A 17,593-nucleotide genomic window follows, 5' to 3' on the forward strand; every position below is an offset into this window, starting at 1 on the left:
AAGCACCTCCACTGAATCAATAAACAACAAAGGCCTGGGGACAAATGTGGTGAGTAGCAGCCTTGGCTTCAGGAACTGCTTCAGGGACAACATGGAGATCAGACATCTGAAAAAGGAAATACTGAAGGACCTTCTCCAGTCCTGGAACATCACACCAAGTTGCACTGATTAGATGTGGCTATGAACCAGACTTTGAAGGGCAGGTTAACCTTTTGGCTATAGGAACTTGCAGGAGAGCAGAGTCCCTGGTTTTGGTTAAAGGGTAGGGGTTGAAGGTAAGAGAATTGAGGTTTAATGTCACAGGAGGAAGGACATTTGCAGTGACAGTGTAGCTGGGGGTCCTAGCTATGGCTAAGGAATGCCTCAAAGAGGAGTGTCCAAAGTCTAGATGATGCTTATTAAGCATTTCAATAGCATGAAAAATTTGAAGCCTGGAGCTACCTCCCCCCACCCCCACAGACATACACACCTCAGTACTAGAACCTATGACAATAAGTCATTAAAAATAATAGCAAAAAACAAGCAAGCAAAAGAGAAAGAGTCTGATCATAGATAACTTATGGAGATAGAGAAGATTTGGATTCATACAGAGAAGAAAACAGTGAAGTTTAAAAAGCCATTTGTACTTCAAAGAAAAGTGTCAAATGATAATAAATTCAATAAGAGCCCTTGAAAGAGCTTTAAAATAACTTTTAAAATCAAATGAGAGGTTGAAGAAAAAAATGTTTAAATGAAAACAATCCAAGAAAGTCAAGAAAATTATGAAATTCTTTCAACCAATTGGAAGAGATTTAAAAACTTAAAGAAGAAATTAACTCTGTAAAAACTAGGATCATACAAGAAGAAGCTAATGAATTCATAAGACACCAAGAAATAATGCTGTTTGTCTTTCATTCTTGAAGAAGACCATGACATCTAGGATCTGCCATGACATGAACATGTATTGGATTTGAGTGAGAGGGGGCTGTGTAAACCAGTCTCACTTTCTCCTCTAGAGCCATCTGGGTCCAGTGGTCAGATATGAATCAGGATGATTGCAGATGGCTCTAGATGTGAGGCAATCAGGATCCAATGACTTGCCCAAGGTCATACATCTAGTAACTGTCAAGTGTCTAAGAATGGATTTGAACTCAGGTTTTCCTGACTCCAAGAGAATAATAATAAAAGAAATAATAAAACAAAATCAAAAGAATGAAAAGATAGAAGAGAATGTGAAACATCTCATTAGAAAAACAATTGATCTTCAGAACAGATTGAGAAGAGACAATATAAGAATTGTTGGACTACCTGAAAGTTATGATTTAAAAAAACAAGTCAAGATATGATATTGCAAGAAATCGTTAAGGAAAATTGCTCTGATGTTCCAGAAGAGAGTAAAAGGGGGAAAAAATCTATTAATCATCACCTAAAAAAGATTCCAAGAATGAAAACTCACAGGAACCTCATAGCCAGATTTCAAAGTGTCCAGAGAAAATACTATAATCACCAAGAAAAAAAATATACAGCTACTGGAGCTACAGTCAAGATAACTCAAAATCTAGCAATCTTTATATTAAAATAGTGAAGGGACTAAAACATTGTACTTCAAAGAGCAAAGGAGCTGAGTTACTAATCAAGAATAACTTATAGGGGTGGCAGTGGATAGAGCACTGGCCCTGGAGTCAGGAGTACCTGAGTTCAAATTTGACATCAGACACTTAATAATTACCTAGCTGTGTGGTCATGGGCAAGCCACTTAACCCCATTGCCTTGCAAAAAATAAAAAAGAATAACTTATACATTAAGACTGAGTATAATCCTGAATGAAAAAAATGGACATTTAATGAACTGAAAGACTTTATTAAAGAGATGATTAAATAGTAGGGGAATTTAACTTTCCCTTTTCAGAATTAAATAAATCTAACCAAAAAATAAATTAAAAAGTTAAGGAGTTAAATAGAATCTTAGATAAGTTAAATATAATCGATATCTGGAGAGAATTGAAGGGGAATAGAAAAGAATATATTTTATTGTAGTACAAAAATTGACCATTCATTAGGGAATAAAAACTTTATGCATTCTGTTAAATGTTGAAAAGCAGGAATATGAAATGAATTCCTGTCAGATCACAATAAGAGATCATACATCATATCTGAGCCCAAACAACAATGACAACCAGAATTCATAGGAAAATATGATGAAAGATCCAGGAGAAAAACAAGGTAAGCATTAAAGATTAAATTTTAAGGAACTCAGTAAGATCAAACTATTTACTTTTTATATGGGAATGCTATCTGTAACTCTAAATAATGTTATCATTACTTTGGTAGTTTGAAAGAAACTATAAGATAGAAGATTTGGGGGCTGAGTCAAGTATGATGGGATGATTGTAAAAAAATAGAATTGTGTTAGGAAGAGGTAAAACAGAGCTATTCTTTCATACAACTGAAGCATGAATGAAAGAATTGCTACAGTAAAAAGAGGAGGGAATGGAGGGTTGGTAGTACCAGAATTTTATTCTCATTAAAACTAAGTTAAGTAGGGATTAATATACATCTAGAAAAGTATAAAAATCTTCTAAATTTATAGAAAAATAGGAGGGCTGGGGGTGATGGACTTGCTCATTCCATCAGTGCAACAACCAGGGACAATTTTGGGCTATCTGCAATAGAGAATACCATCTGTATCCAGAGAAAGAAGTATGGACAAAGACAAAAGACTATTACCTTCAATTTAGAGGGGGAAAAACCCTGTAATCTTATTATGTAATTTTTGCTATCTCTTATGCTTTATTTTTCTTCCTTAAGGATATGATTTCCCTCTCATCACATTCAATATATACCATGGAAACAATGTAAAGACTAACAGAATGCCTTCTGTGGGGGGTGGGGAGAGGGAAGCAAGAATAGGGGGAAATTGTAAAACTCAAAATAAATAAAATCTTTCTTAAAAAAAAGAAAAATAGGAGGGCTAAGGGACAGGATAAGTGAGGAACTTTTTGAAGGTGGATTAAGGAACAGGAGGGGGTGGATAGATTAAGATATAGGAAGGCTAGAGAGAGAAAACAAGAGGGATTCTTAAAAAGTGTGCAAATATTATTGTGTTTGTCCTCAAAGAAGACCATGACTGCAGGGGGAAATGATGCCACGACATGCAAGTGAGTTGGATTTAAGTGAGAGGACACTGTGCAAAGTTACCAGCCTCACTTACTCCTCTAGAGTCATCGGGGTCAGTGGTCAGATATGGATCAGGATGACCAGAGGAGGCCCTGGATGCAATGTAAGACCTTGGTCTTTTAAAGTTAGGTCTTTTCCAGGTCACAGATTGACTGGGGCAACACTCATTCTCTTATTAAGGTTGGATAAGAGAGAGATGAGGCAAAGAGTTCAAAAATGATCACTTCCAAAAAAGAAGAAAAATAATTATTGGGCAGATAAGGCAATTCAGTGATTAAGGCAGGTGAGAAAGAAAAGAAGTAAGTAGTCTCTTTTGCATAGTTCAAGAAAAAAAAGATCAGTTTGGGAGGAAAAGACACTCAGGGTTTCTGGTCAAAACAGAAACAATAGCAGCTTGACTTCAATCTGAATCAATAAAGGCACAAATAATGGTGAAGTAGACTTAGCCTGAGACTCACTGTTGGCCAATCAAGGAGAACCATAGTGATTTGGAACCTGTAAACCCCACGAAAGCTTACTAGGCCTTTGGGCAGAGTATCCACAAGTACAAGAAGAAAAGGAGAAAGTAAAAGCAAGAAAGGAAAGATGGAAGAAAGGAAGGAATGAAAGAATGAGAAAAGGAAGGAAGGTAGTGGTAGAAGTAAATCAGACATATAAGGAGGGATTAGGATAAAAAGAGGAGAGAAGGATAATAAACAGGAAAAATAGGACAGAAGGAAATAAATAACTAGTAACTGTAACTCTGTATGAGAATGAAAGGAGCATAATGAAATAAAAGTCAGAATCCAACAAAATGATGTTTATAAGAAACATTTAAAAATGAGAGAAACACAAAGAGTTAAAATAAAAGGTTGAAGTACAATTTATTATGTTACAACTGATGCAAAAAAAAAGCAGGGATAGTAATCATGATAGAAAAAACATTAAAAGTAGATTTAATTAAAAGACATAAACAGGGAAACTATATTATGATAAATGGTGCCATAGAAAATGAAGTAATAGGGGCAAGCTAGTTTGCTCAGTGGATAGAGCACTGGTTCTGGAGTCAGGAGGACCTGAGTTCAAATCTAACCTCAGACACTTAATAATTACCTAGCTGTGTGACTTTGGGCAAGTCACTTAACCCCATTGTCTTGCAAAAACAAAAACAAAAAAAAGAAAATGAAGCAATATCAATACTAAAACTAGATGCACCAAATGCAATAACATCTACATTTTTAAAGAAAAAATTAAATGAATAACAGGTAGAAAGAGATGATAAAGTATAATGGTAGGGGACTTTAACTTTCCCTTTTCAGAATTAAATAAATCTAACCAAAAAATAAATTAAAAAGTTAAGGAGTTGAATAGAATCTTAGATAAGTTAGATATAATAGATATCTGGAGAGAATTGAAGGGGAATAGAAAAGAATATATTTTTATTGTAGTACAAAAATTGACCATTAGTTAGGGTATAAAATCTTTCTGCATTCTGTTAAATGCTGAAAAGCAGGAATATTAAATGCATCCTTTTCAGATTCACCCAAGTGAATCATACAAACACAGATTAAAAACTAATTGGATATGAAACAACCTAATCTTAAAAATAAATGGATTAAAGAATAAATTATAGAAACAATCACTGATTTCATTAAACCTATGAGATGCAGAAAAAGCAATAATCAGAGGAAAATTTATATCTCTAAAATGCTTAAATCAATAAAAAAGAGACAGCAGACCAATGAATTAGGTATTCAATTTTTAAAATCTAGAAAAAGAACAAATTAAAAATCCCCAACTAAACATCAAATTGAAAGATCTTTAAAATGATTAACAATATTGAATATAAGAAAACTATTGAATTAATAAATAAATATAAATTACATATAGATTTTCATGTTACCAGAGAATAAAACTTCATGCCTAATCTCTATTTTTCTGTTATGTTATTTTAACCCTATATTCTTATGGTTACAGATTTTAGGGTTCAGCAGTTTTTGGAAAGAAACAGATTTTTCCTCTTGACAACACCACAAGAAGGGATCCCTAGGAAACTATGACAGATTTTGAGCCTGAGAAAGTGATTTTGTCTGAAGGTGAGTTTTTTACTTTTCAACTCATTTGCTCAAGTTTTGAACTGTTCTATTTTTTTTTAATTGAAGTTCCTCTGTGAGTTTACCTCTGGTTTTGGGAATTCTCACAAGTTGGTGAGAATTGCCTGGTAGCCAGGTGGGTACAATTGGTGCAAAAATTATTTTCTGATCAGTCTTAATTAGCATGATTAAAAAATATTTTAAACCAGAGGTCTCTCCATGTTGTTTTCCTCAGTGTCCCTTCTCTCCTCTTCACTGTCCTAGAGAACTGAGAAGAGGTCACTGGGCTTTTCTGGGGGTTTGGGGAGCCAGGCCAGAATCCCTAAATCTCCACACACAGTCTTTGTTCTATTGAGAATTTTCTCTCTTTCTCTCTCTCTCTTTCTCTCTCTCTCTCTCTCTCTCTCTCTCTGTATATATATATATATATATATATATATATATGTATACAAGTCTATATATGTGTATGTGTATATGTATGCCTCTGTGTGTGTGTATATATATATATATATGTCTGTGTATAGAAGTATATGTTTGAGGCCTATAAATCAAAATAAAAAAATAAGTAACAAGGCCTTTCTGGGAATATGTGTGACCTAGATTGAAATGTGTTTATGCTTGAGGTAGATTGAATACTAGCATCATGAAACAGTGCTGGTTTGGTGAGTTCTCATAAAATAATCAAGTGTTTGGTTTCAGAATAAAGAATGGAAGCTGAAAATCCAATTCTGATATTAACTGTTTTTCAGTAGAAACTGCAGAAAGAAAAGTTTTATGTTTTGTTTTGTAGAGGAAAAAAATGAGAGGAATATATGCATCAAGAGATAAGGACCTAGAAGTCCAGATTTAACTTGATTTAATATTAGCTTAAAGTTTTTAAATTAGATAATTGCATAAGGATTGATTTTCTGTGCATTACTAATATATATATATATATATGTATCTATGTATATATTATTAACTTAAGAGGTTTCAAAGTTTTAAAGTGCTCTAGTATATTGTGATATTCCTAAATGTACTTATATTAAGAAATATTGGATACATTGTTGGTGGAGCTGTGAACTCATCCAGCCTTTCTGGAGAGCAGTTTGCAATTATGCCCAAAAGGCAACAAAAATGTGCATACCCTTTGATCCAGCAGTACCACTACTGGGTTTATACCCTGAAGAGATTATGAAAAAGGGTAAAAACATAACCTGTTCAAAAATGTTCATAGCAGCACTCTTTGTGGTGGCAAAGAAATGGAAACTGAGGAAATGTCCATCAATTGGGGAATGGCTTAACAAACCATGGTATATGTATGTCATGGAACACTATAGTTCTATTAGAAGCCATGAGGGATGGGAATTCAGGGAAGCCTGGAGGGATTTCTCTCTCCTTTCATGCTGTCCCTACTTAAAAGTGTGTTGTATTGATTAACCTCTCCCACACTCTACCCTCTCTTCTATCACCTATACCCCCCATCCCCTTTTCCCCATCCCTTTCTTTTCCTATTTTCCTCTAGGATAAGATGGATTTCTACACCCAAGTGAATGTGTATGTTATTTCCTCTCTGATTCACTTCCAATGAGAGTGAGGTTCACTCAATCACCCTCACCTTCCCCCCTTCTACACCACTGCAAAAGCTTTTTCTTACCTCCTTTATGTGAAATAATTTACCCCATTCTATCTCTCCTTTCCCTTTCTCCCAGTATATTCCTTTCTATCCCATTAACTCTATCATTTAAATATATTACACCTTCAAATTCAATTCTCTCATATGCTTTGTCTATATATGCTTCATCTAATTACCCTAATAAGAAAGTTCTTATGAGTTATCAGTATCATCTTTCCATGCAGGAATACAAGCAGTTCAACATCATTAAATTCCTCATGATTTGCCCTTCTTGTCTACCCTCTCTATGCTTCACCTGAGTCCCATACTTTGAAAGTCCCCTATTTCTTTGAATGTCTATCTTTTCCCCTGAAAAAGTATGTTCAGTTTTGCTGAGTAGTTGATTCTCAGTTGTAATCCAAACTCTTTTGCCTTCCAGACTATCATATTCCAAGCCCTATGAGCCCTCAATGTAGAAGGTGCTAAATTTTGTGTTATCCTGACTGTAGTTCTACAATATTTGAATTGTTTCTTTCCAGTTGCTTGTAATATTTTTTTTCCTTGACTTAGGAGTTCTGAAATTTGGCTATAATATTTCTGGCAGTTTTATTTTGGGATCTCTTTCAGGAGGGAATCAGTGGATTCTTTGAATTTCTATTTTACCCACTGCTTCTAGGATATCAAGGCAGTTTTCCTAGATAATTTCATGAAAAAAATGAAGTAACATGGATCTTTTCACATAGTTCAATAATTTTTAAATTATCTATCCTAGATCAGGTCAGTTGATTTTCCCATGAGATATTTCACTTTCCTCTAGTTTTTCATTCTTTTGGTATTGTTTTATTGTTTCTTGATTTCTCACAAAGTCATCCCTTAGTGCCATTCTACATTTAAAGGAATTAGCTTTTGTATCCACTTTTCCATCTGGCCAATTCTGCTTTTTAAGGCATTCTTCTCCGCATTGACTTTTTGGATTGCTTTTTTCATTTGACCCAAAATGATTTTTAAGATGTTATTTTCTTCAGGATTTTTTTATTTCCTTCACCAAGCTGCTGACTTGATTTTCATGCATCATTCTCATTTCTCTTTCCAGTTTTTTCTCTATCTCCCTTGCTTAATTTTCAAAATCTTTTTTGAGCTCTCCCATAGCCTGAGACTAATTCATATGTTTCTTGGAAGTTTTGGATTCAGAAGCTTTGATTTTGTTATCTTCTGAGTGTGTATTTTGATCCTCCATAGGACCAAAGTAATTGTCTAATGGATGGATTTTTTCTTTTGTTGTTTGCTCATTTCCCCAGCCTATGACTTGATTTTTAACTCTTTGTTAAGGTAGGGTTCTGCTAGGATGGAGAGCGTACTGTCCAAAACTTTTAAGAGTTTTTACAACTGTTTTTAGGGATACCCCCCAGGGACCTGTAAATTCTCAATTCCTCCAAGGTCTTATGAAAGGCTATGACCTCTCTCCTGGCCTATGGTCTGGTCTGTGGATAACCACAAGCATTCCTATCTGTCCTGGAGCCATGAGGAGAGGCCTTGCTCCACTGTAGGCCATAAATTCTGTTGTACTTCTGCTCCTTTTCCTGAAATTGGGGCCCCAGACTGCAAACTAGATCTGAGAATGAGAAAAACCAATGGAGACTTGCCTCAGGGATAGCAGACACCTCTGCAATCTCCTTGACACCATTACCACCCATGGGTTGAGTGCTCTAGAAGAAGTCTCTGGGTGGCTCCCTGCCAAATGGCTCCCCAGACCTGTTCCTGGTCCCCTGGGCTGGGTCTGCATTGAGGCCTGTGCTTGTCTGCTCCACTTTCACTCTGGTGCAACAGAGTTTTCCTGTTGAGCTTCCAAGTTGTCCTTGTCAGTCCTTGTACTGAGAGGTCTGGAAACTGCCACTCCTGCCACAGACTCATGCACCTCTCAGTCTGTTCCTAAATGGCCAAAGCCAGTTTGCTCCAGAATGGCCTGGGTTGCATGGAGGATCCTTTCTAACCCCCCATGTAATAAATCCTTTCCATGGATCTTCCAAATTGTTTTGGGCTGGAAAATTGTTTCACTCAGTTTTTTTTTTTTGTGGATTCTTCCTCTTGAGAATTTGGTTAGAGTCATTATTTAAAGGTATTTAGAGTGGTTTGGAGAAGAGCTCCTTACCAATACTCCACCATCTTGGTTTTGTCCCTTAACTCTATATTTTTAAGGTTAAAGATTTTAGGGCTCAGCAACAGGATGGTTTAACACAAGGAAAACTATCATATAATTGAAAAGAATGTTAGAAGAGTAACAAAAATAACATGATTAAATCATAAGATGCAGTTTTTGATAAAATACAACATTTATTCCTACAAAATAAAATCTGGAAACATTTGTATAAAGGGATTTTTCCTTAAAATGATAGGAAACATTTACTAAAAACCACCTGCAAGCAATATTTGTAAAGAGGATAAGCCAGAAATCATTGCAAAAATTGGAAAACATTGTCACCAATATTATTTAATATTATATTATAAATGCTATCAATAGGGCCTGCAGAGGCCTGGGCGGGAGCCAGCAGTGCGGACCAGAGGACATCCTAGAAGATTACCTTCAGGCCAGTGAATGGGTTGTCAAATATATTAGAAATCGAATTATTCAATTTGGTCCAGGACCCAACAAGTATTTCATTTTGGGACTTCCTACAGGTAGTACTCCTCTTGAGTGCTACAAGAAGCTGATCCAGTATTATAAGAATGGGGACTTCTCCTTCAAGTATGTGAAGACATTTAACATGGATGAGTATGTGAGCCTCCCACATGATCATCCTGAGAGCTACCATTCTTTCATGTGGAACAATTTCTTCAAGCACATTGACATTTGCCCTACAAACACCCATATCCTCGATGGAGATACAGCTGATATGCAGGCAGAATATGATGCTTTTGAAAAGAAGATTGAGGAAGCTGGAGGGATTGAGCTTTTTCTTGGAGGTATTGGTCCTGATGGGCACATCACATTCAACGAACCTGGCTCAAGTCTGGTGTCTAGAACTTGAGTGAAGACTCTGGCCATGGATACCATCCTAGCCAATTCTTCGATGGGGATCTTTCAAAAGTCCCTACAATGTCTCTGACTGTGGGTGTGGGTACAGTCATGGATGCCAGAGAGGTTGTAGTCCTAATTACGGGAGCCCACAAGGCATTTGCACTGCACAAGGCCATTGAGGAGTGGATTAGTCATATGTGGACTGTATCTGCCTTCCAGCAGCATCCCCATGCAGTATTTGTGTGTGATGAAGATGTTATACTGGAGCTTAAAGTGAAAACTGTTAAGTATTTCAAAGGGTTGATGCTTGTTCATAACAAACTAGTGGAACCATTGTACAGTATAAAAGAAAGTGAGAAAAGTCAATTTTCAAAGAAACCATATAGTGACTAACTTGCCCTTGGAACCAGATGTCTAGTCCTCCAAAGACATATAGACTTTGAGGGAACAGGTTTTTAGGGAAAAAAATTTATTTCATTGATCTGTCCACTCCAATGTTTTATCTGCCTTTGATAAAAATGAGTGTACATGAGTATTCCGTATTCAGCTGTAAGGGTCAAAGCTTACAGAAATGGGTGTTTTATACTGTAATTTGATTTTCTCTGAAGTATGTTTTCCTTATTTTCTACCTGCTAAATAAGGGGAAATATCTAATACAAGTACCCCCAAGGCACAGGGAGAGAGAAAAAAAGCTCTTTTAGTAGCATATGAAAGAGTAGACCTGGAGAAAGTGGGCATTTTGTACCTCAACAGGATTACAAGTATAGGTAGGATGGGTAGTCTTACTTCTGTCTCTTTCCCAGCATATCTTCTTAGGGTTGAGTTTAATAGAACAACAACAATGTTTCAGTCTTAAGATTTGTGAGTACAAGGCTAAACCTTTCACTTTGTGGTCATGTAATATTCAATCACTATACACAATGTATAGGGCACTATGGGAGATATGACAATAAATCAGGTAGACTGTCCTCTGCTCCCTAGGATCTTTCTCCATTAGGTGTGACTAGTCATATACCCTAGTGTTATTTCTCTTTTTCACTGTTGCTCTTTCTCACTCTTATGTACCTATGACAAGTTACTACTGGCTCCTTTTCTGGGGAAAAAAATTTTGTGAGTCTGATTCAGGTGCCTCTGACAGAACTTTTTGAATACTATACTTTCTACTTGTATTTCAATTTTAGCTAATATGAGATTAGAAAAATTCTGTTTTAAGCTGATAAATAAATGGATTTGTTTATAATGTGATATTTTCTATTAAATTGAATATTTTCAAATAAAAAAAGAAATGCTATAAATAGTAATAGAAGAAAAAGAAATTGAAGGAATCAGAATAGGCAATGAGATAATACAATTTTATCTCTTTTTTCAGTTGAAATGATAATGTACTTGGAAAATCCTAAAGATCCAACTTTTAAGTTTTAAGTTAGCAGAAATAATTTTAACAAAGTATTAGGAAATAAAATAAACCCATATAAATCATAAGCATTACTATATAACATCAAAAAATTCAGCAAAATGAATTAAAAAGAGATACTCTAATTTAATAAGTGTAGACAGTATAAAATAATGGGAGGATACCTACCAACACAATTCCAGGAACCATATGAACATAATTATAAAGTACTTTTTCTACAAAGAGTCATATTTAAATAATTGGATAGGCAGAACCACTATAAAAGGACAAGTTTACATAAAATAATCTAGTATTCAATGCCATCCCAATTCAATTATCAAAAGACAATTTTATTGAGCTAGAAAAAAATAACAAAATGCATTTGGGAGAAAAAAGTCAAGAATATCAAAGAAATTATTGGGGGGGAATGCAGAGGAAGGAAATTTAATAGTACCATATTTTTAAGTACATTATTAGTCATTAAATATCAAAATTATCTTTGCTCAACATAACAGTCCAGTTGTGTGGTAAATACTGTGAGGTGAGTGCTATTAATATACCTATTTTGCAGAGGAAATGGAGGGTGATGTTAAATTTATATCACATATTCACCAATAAATGTAAAAATATTGAAAAAATATGAGCCAAGAGACTAGAACAATTTATTCAAAAGATTAGTTACCATGATTATGTTGGATCTATGCCCATAAAACCCAGGCAAACAGAATTAAGTGACTTGCTCAGAGACACTTAGCTAGGAAGCATCTGAGGCCAGACTCTACTCAGGAAAATAAATCTTCCTATATATTGCACCATATAATTACCCATCAAAATAACAGATAATATTAACAAAAATGAAAATAACATGATTTTATAACAGATGAAAGAATATAAAATCTTTATGTGTGTGAAACCAAAAAGGATAGAAATAAATGGAATTTTCCGAAGTGACTATAAAAAGTTAGTAAACAAGAGTTAGTAATAATTTTAATGAAAGTATCTATCAGTTAACAAGTATTTATTAAGTAGATACAATATGCTAAACCATGCAACCTACACCATGTAAATCAGGGGATAAAAGTACAAAGATCCATACTTACAAGAAGAGCTTCTAATAGCAACAATTTATAGTACTATCAAGGATAAAGCAAGGAAATCCGTTGCCACTAACATTATTTTATGCAGTTCTAGTGATTTTGGTTGTATGGTTGCCCCCTCCATCAAGGCAGATTAGTAATTTTCTAGGAGCTTATATGATCAGAAATAATTAATATTAAATGGACAGTGATTTTCTTCAGTTATCTGAGACTAATTTAAATCAATGATAGTGAAATAAACTATCTTTTTCTTTAGATAGTCTAACTATTTTGGAATAAACTGTCCTGATTTGCGATTAATAATTTAAATTTTTGGATATTTCTCTATAATGTAGAGATACATGAAAATGAAAAAGTCATGTGATTGAATTAGATACAATTTTAATCAAAATAGCCATTGAGTTTAAATTATTGGGCAGCTAGGTGGTGCAGTGGATAGAGTACTAGCCCTGGAGTCAGGACAACCTGTGTTCAAATCCAGCCTCAGAAACTTAATAATTACCTAGCTGTGTGACCTTGGGCAAGTCACTTAACCCCATTGCCTTGCAAAAAACAAACAAAAAAAAGAGTTTAAATTATGTTTATTTCCTCCCCATTTGCTCAAGAAAGCTGTCATGTAAAAGTGCTTACTTACTTAAAAGTACCTTGGGAAAAATTTTAAGGAAATTAGAAAATTGTTCCTCATTCATTTTAAGAGGAAATTTTAAAACTCTCTGTGGACTAAGGAGAAGCACATACCTTTGTGGAATATAGAACATATTCTGAGGTGGGGGTTTATAGAGAACTCCTTCATACACAGGCCATAGCCCACTTAAAATTCTGAAGAGAGAGCTTTTCCCACAACCATTGGGACCCGTTATCAGAAGATGCATTCCTTCTTGTACCTAAAAGAATTGAAAATGATAAACTGTAATTTTCAAACCTATGAGTTTATTAGGAGATTTCTAAATAAATATTTCTTTCAAAACCTTTAGTGTTGATCAAACATATTATTCTTTCAAAAATATTTAAAACCATGTGGTCTGGAAATCATGGGTGGAAGTTGCAAAGACAAAAATTTAGGTTTGATAAAAAGGCAAAAAACTTGAACAATTAGAATTATACAAAAGTGGAATGGACTGCCTAGGGAAGTAGTGAGTCCCTTATAAGCAAAGGCTTGATGGTGACTTTGTCAGGTATGTTAGAGAGAGCAAACCACTCTATTTCAGATATATGTTAAATTAATTGTCCTTTAAGGTTCCTTCCAATTCCATGCAAGGCATTATGCTAGACATTCTATATATAATAACCTTGGAAAGCCATGATAAAATAATCAAGAAACATTTATTAAATGCATACTATTAAATGTATGTGTCAGACACTGTGCTAAGTGCTGGAACACAAAATATGTTCCATGAAACAAAGGAAAGCATTTCTCATGGCTGGCAATATTAAATTAGATCTACTAGACTAGGGGAATTCAAGAAATCTGAAAAAACATTCCAATGAAAATGATAAGAATAATATAAGCCCTGATTCTGTCTCAACAAAATTAAAAGTAAGTAATTACTGTGAACTATATTCCTTTCAAATTTGAGATATATTGAATATATGGAGAGATAATTACTTGGAAAATAATTTTGAAATATTAAAAATAAGTTACTACTTTTTACTAGATTTATGATTTCATTATTATATATCCTGGTGAGGATATTCTATATTAAAATGAAGATCAGAAAATTAAGGTATTTTGGAATACCTAGAAGTTAAATTACCAGTTCAGAATAAAAAAGTCAGCATTTGAGACAGATAGAGACAGGACTTTAACATAGGTCTTCCTGATTCAAAGATTGGCTCTCTAATTCACAGTCTGGTCTGGTTAAAAGCATTTAAAAAATACTTATGGTAATTTAAAATTTGATATATATTTGTATTTTTATACTATATAAACATAATTACATATATTAAATATATAAATATAAAAATCATATGTTAGATATATAACAAAAAAGTTACATTTTAAAACATATTGATTGGCACCTTTCATTTGAAAGTAAAAGAAAGTTATTTTCATTTTCTCAGTGTAAGGCAAAGAAACTGGGAGTTGGGAAATCTCCCATCTCCTTGCCTTTGCAGAATATGGTCTCCATTCCTAGGACTGTCTCCTCTTTACCTATACTTGTTAGTTTCCTTGCCTTCCTTCAAGACATTTAAAATCCAAACATCTGCAGAAGACCTTTCCAATTCCCAGTGGTTAATATGTTTCCCTTTCAGATTATCAGCTACCTACTCTCTATATGCAAGGCAGCTAGGTAGCATAATGGATAGAGGGCCAGGGCTGGAATCAGGAAAATTTATGTTTCAGAGTTCAAATGTGGTTTTGATATTTACTAACTGTGTGATCCAGGGCAAGTTACTTACCCTGTTTCCTTATCGGTAAAATGAGCTGGAGAAGAAAATGGCAAACCACTCTTATCTTTGCCCAAAAACTCTCAAATGGGATCACAAGAATTGGAAACTCTTGAACAGCATTCTCTACATATCTTATGTGTATCTATCTATTAACATATTGTCTCCCTCATTAGAATATATATATTCATTGAGGGCAGGGGCTTTGTCTTTCTTTTTATCCCCATCACTTAGCACAGTGTTTGGTACATTGTACATGTTTAATAAGTGTTGCTTGACTTATCTAATTTCATGAATATAGGGAACTCCCCGCAAAGGAAATTCCTTCTATACAAGTAGGTCAGTACTATCTCTACAACTTAAAGTATAAAAGAGTTGCCTAAAATACTGATGACTCTGAAGATATATCTCCATTTTTCTAATTTTTAAGAAATTTTTTTTCTTTAATCAAATCTGAATCTCCATATATCTCCATGTTTCCTATAGTTTCAACCACATATTAATGATTTGTCCTTGTATTCCAGAATAGAGATATCTTGAACTTGAAAGACTCATCTATCTTCTCTATCTAATTGAAAGATATATACTTTCTTGCACTTAAAATAATATAAAATTATAAATTTCAATACTTTAATATTATGAATTATATGCATATCTTTACATGCTCAATAAGAAATCCCATACTGTTCAAATCATATTTATTAGATACCTATACCTGCTTGTTTTCAAACTCAGGTCCTGGAAACTCATATCCCACAGTCCTTTCATTAGTAAATGAGATATCATGTGTACATACATATTTGCATACAAATTTTAAATGCAAACATTAGCTATTATTAGGAGAAAGAATGAAGTCTGATTATCTTTGGAGGTGTTAATATTTCTTAAATAGTCCCTGCCCTGGAAGAGGGCTCTCACTGAAAGCTGCAATGAATACAATCAGTCAACTAGAAGTATATACTATAATTTATTCAGTACCTATTCTGTTTAGGAGTTACTGTGCAAAGGGCTGAGGATGCAAAAAAAAGGACAAAAAAAAGTCTCTGCTCTCAAGGAGCTCAAGGTCTATTGTCAATACAGAAACATCTAAGACATTTTATTTTTGTTTAAATTTCTCCTGCCAATTCTAATCATTTTTTTTCTATTTGCATTAAATTCATCTCTCTGTACTGAAGCAATTAATATTTAACAGGTTATTATAACACTAGACTTTCACACATTTTTACTTTTACAATATTTCAAAGCTGTCTATGAAATACCTTTAAATGCTTTTACAATGAAGCTCTAAGATCTTAAATTAAGAATGTTTCGATATAAGTTATACAAGATTATAAGAACTATACAGCAAATTCAATTTTGTCATTGGTTGATTAGTCTTTCCTAATATTCATCTGTATTATAATAATAAAGTAGTAATAATGGCTATATTAGGATAAAACTTGCAAATGAAAATCACTAGCATATTTTAGCCAGGATGATATTACAATATAGACTTATGTTTTAGAGCAATTCACACAGGAAAACTAGAATAAATGACATTTTACTTTCAAATATTCATTTTATGGAAATGTCCTATTGATTTGACATTCAATCTAAAAATATTTTTAGATATGTAACTGGAAATCAAATATCTCTTTTCAGAAGGAGAAATTACATTTATCTGTTCCTATCTATAACTAAGTCACTACCTTTCTTCATGTTCCCTCCTTTCCATATGCTTCATCAAACAATTAACAGAAAATACATGAATTCTAAGATGGCATTTACTGGTATGATTACAAATTAGAAGACTCTTGAATATCATCTTACTTTGAAATTTAGCCTGGAAACCACCACTTCTCCAGCTGGTGTTATAATAGGAACATTTTCACAAATAATTCCATGATCAACATCAATAACTTTTCCTATAAGTTAAAGAAAATAAAAAAGTTTGAAAAGAATTACCTTGATCAACTAACTTAATATATAAAATAATAATATATAGTATATTTATAAAAAATCAATTAATTACAAAAGCAATTCCTGAAGTCACAAAAGCAAATTTCGAAGGTCAATTACTTAGAACCAGGTCAAATATGGATTTGGATTTTGGCAAATATAGTCATATGGATTATTCAAGTAAGTTGTTTATCACTTTAAAAATATAATAGTATTGATTTTTTTTAAAAGAAGACTTTATTAGATCTATTATTTTACTTAAATTTTTTTCTTCTACTGTTTTTTTCTGAACACCAATATTACATAAAAGGGTAATATTAAAGTCTTTTAAAAGTCATACAACAAGTCATAGTAATAAGAAAAATGAACAATTGAAATGAAGAATTATTATGTGAAAATATACATTCAAACTATGGGCTTTAGAAAAAATGCACTTTGGGAACAGTCATGATATAGTTCATTATATAGTGCTTATGCAACAACATGCCTCTAGGTGGCAGAGTGAGATAGTGCTGGGCCCAGGTCCAGTGAAAAGACTCATCTTCCTGAGTCCAAATCTGGTCTTAGACACTTAGTAGCTGTATGACCTTGAGAAAGTCACTTAAATCCTATTTGTCTCATATGTAAAATAAGCTAGAGAAGGAAATGGCAAACCATTCCAGTATCTTTGCCAAGAAACCCCCAAACGGGATCAAAAAGAATCAGACATGACTAAAATGACTAAACAACAACCAAGCAACAACATAATATATGTCTTTAACTTAAATGTCATGCTATCAAAGCTAAGCCAACAGGAAATTTGAATTTAAATTTAAATAATTCTTTCTGCCACTTTTATAGTTCACAAAGATATTCTTGATAGTTTTGCAACAGGTAAATAATACAGATATTTCACTGGGCACAGTTCCTGAAATTTTAAGATTAGATTAAACAACAGCTG

The 17,593-nt window shown here is 33.7% G+C and overlaps 1 protein-coding gene, 1 long non-coding RNA gene and 1 pseudogene across 9 annotated transcripts in view; 2 read left to right on the forward strand and 1 right to left on the reverse strand.

The window, feature by feature from the left end:
* Window positions 1-17,593, reverse strand: part of ABCD2 (ATP binding cassette subfamily D member 2) — a 177,112-nt gene that overhangs the window by 105,193 nt on the left and 54,326 nt on the right. For all 8 annotated transcript variants that reach the window (XM_074194855.1, XM_074194863.1, XM_074194861.1 and 5 more), the window contains 2 exons: window positions 16,525-16,619; window positions 13,066-13,211 (listed from right to left, as the gene is read on the reverse strand). In XM_074194855.1, coding sequence (XP_074050956.1) covers window positions 13,066-13,211; window positions 16,525-16,619 — 241 coding nt within the window. The remainder of the gene's footprint in view (window positions 1-13,065; window positions 13,212-16,524; window positions 16,620-17,593) is intronic.
* The window catches only part of LOC141493465 (uncharacterized), a 57,864-nt gene that overhangs the window by 2,369 nt on the left and 37,902 nt on the right, over window positions 1-17,593 (forward strand). Inside the window, exons 2-3 of the long non-coding RNA XR_012470219.1 lie at window positions 2,081-2,201; window positions 5,112-5,230. This is a non-coding gene — a long non-coding RNA (uncharacterized LOC141493465). The remainder of the gene's footprint in view (window positions 1-2,080; window positions 2,202-5,111; window positions 5,231-17,593) is intronic.
* Window positions 9,485-10,416, forward strand: LOC141493464 (glucosamine-6-phosphate deaminase 1-like; annotated as a pseudogene).

This window comes from Macrotis lagotis, chromosome 7, assembly GCF_037893015.1.
Source record: "Macrotis lagotis isolate mMagLag1 chromosome 7, bilby.v1.9.chrom.fasta, whole genome shotgun sequence".
Lineage (NCBI taxonomy): Eukaryota > Metazoa > Chordata > Mammalia > Peramelemorphia > Peramelidae > Macrotis > Macrotis lagotis.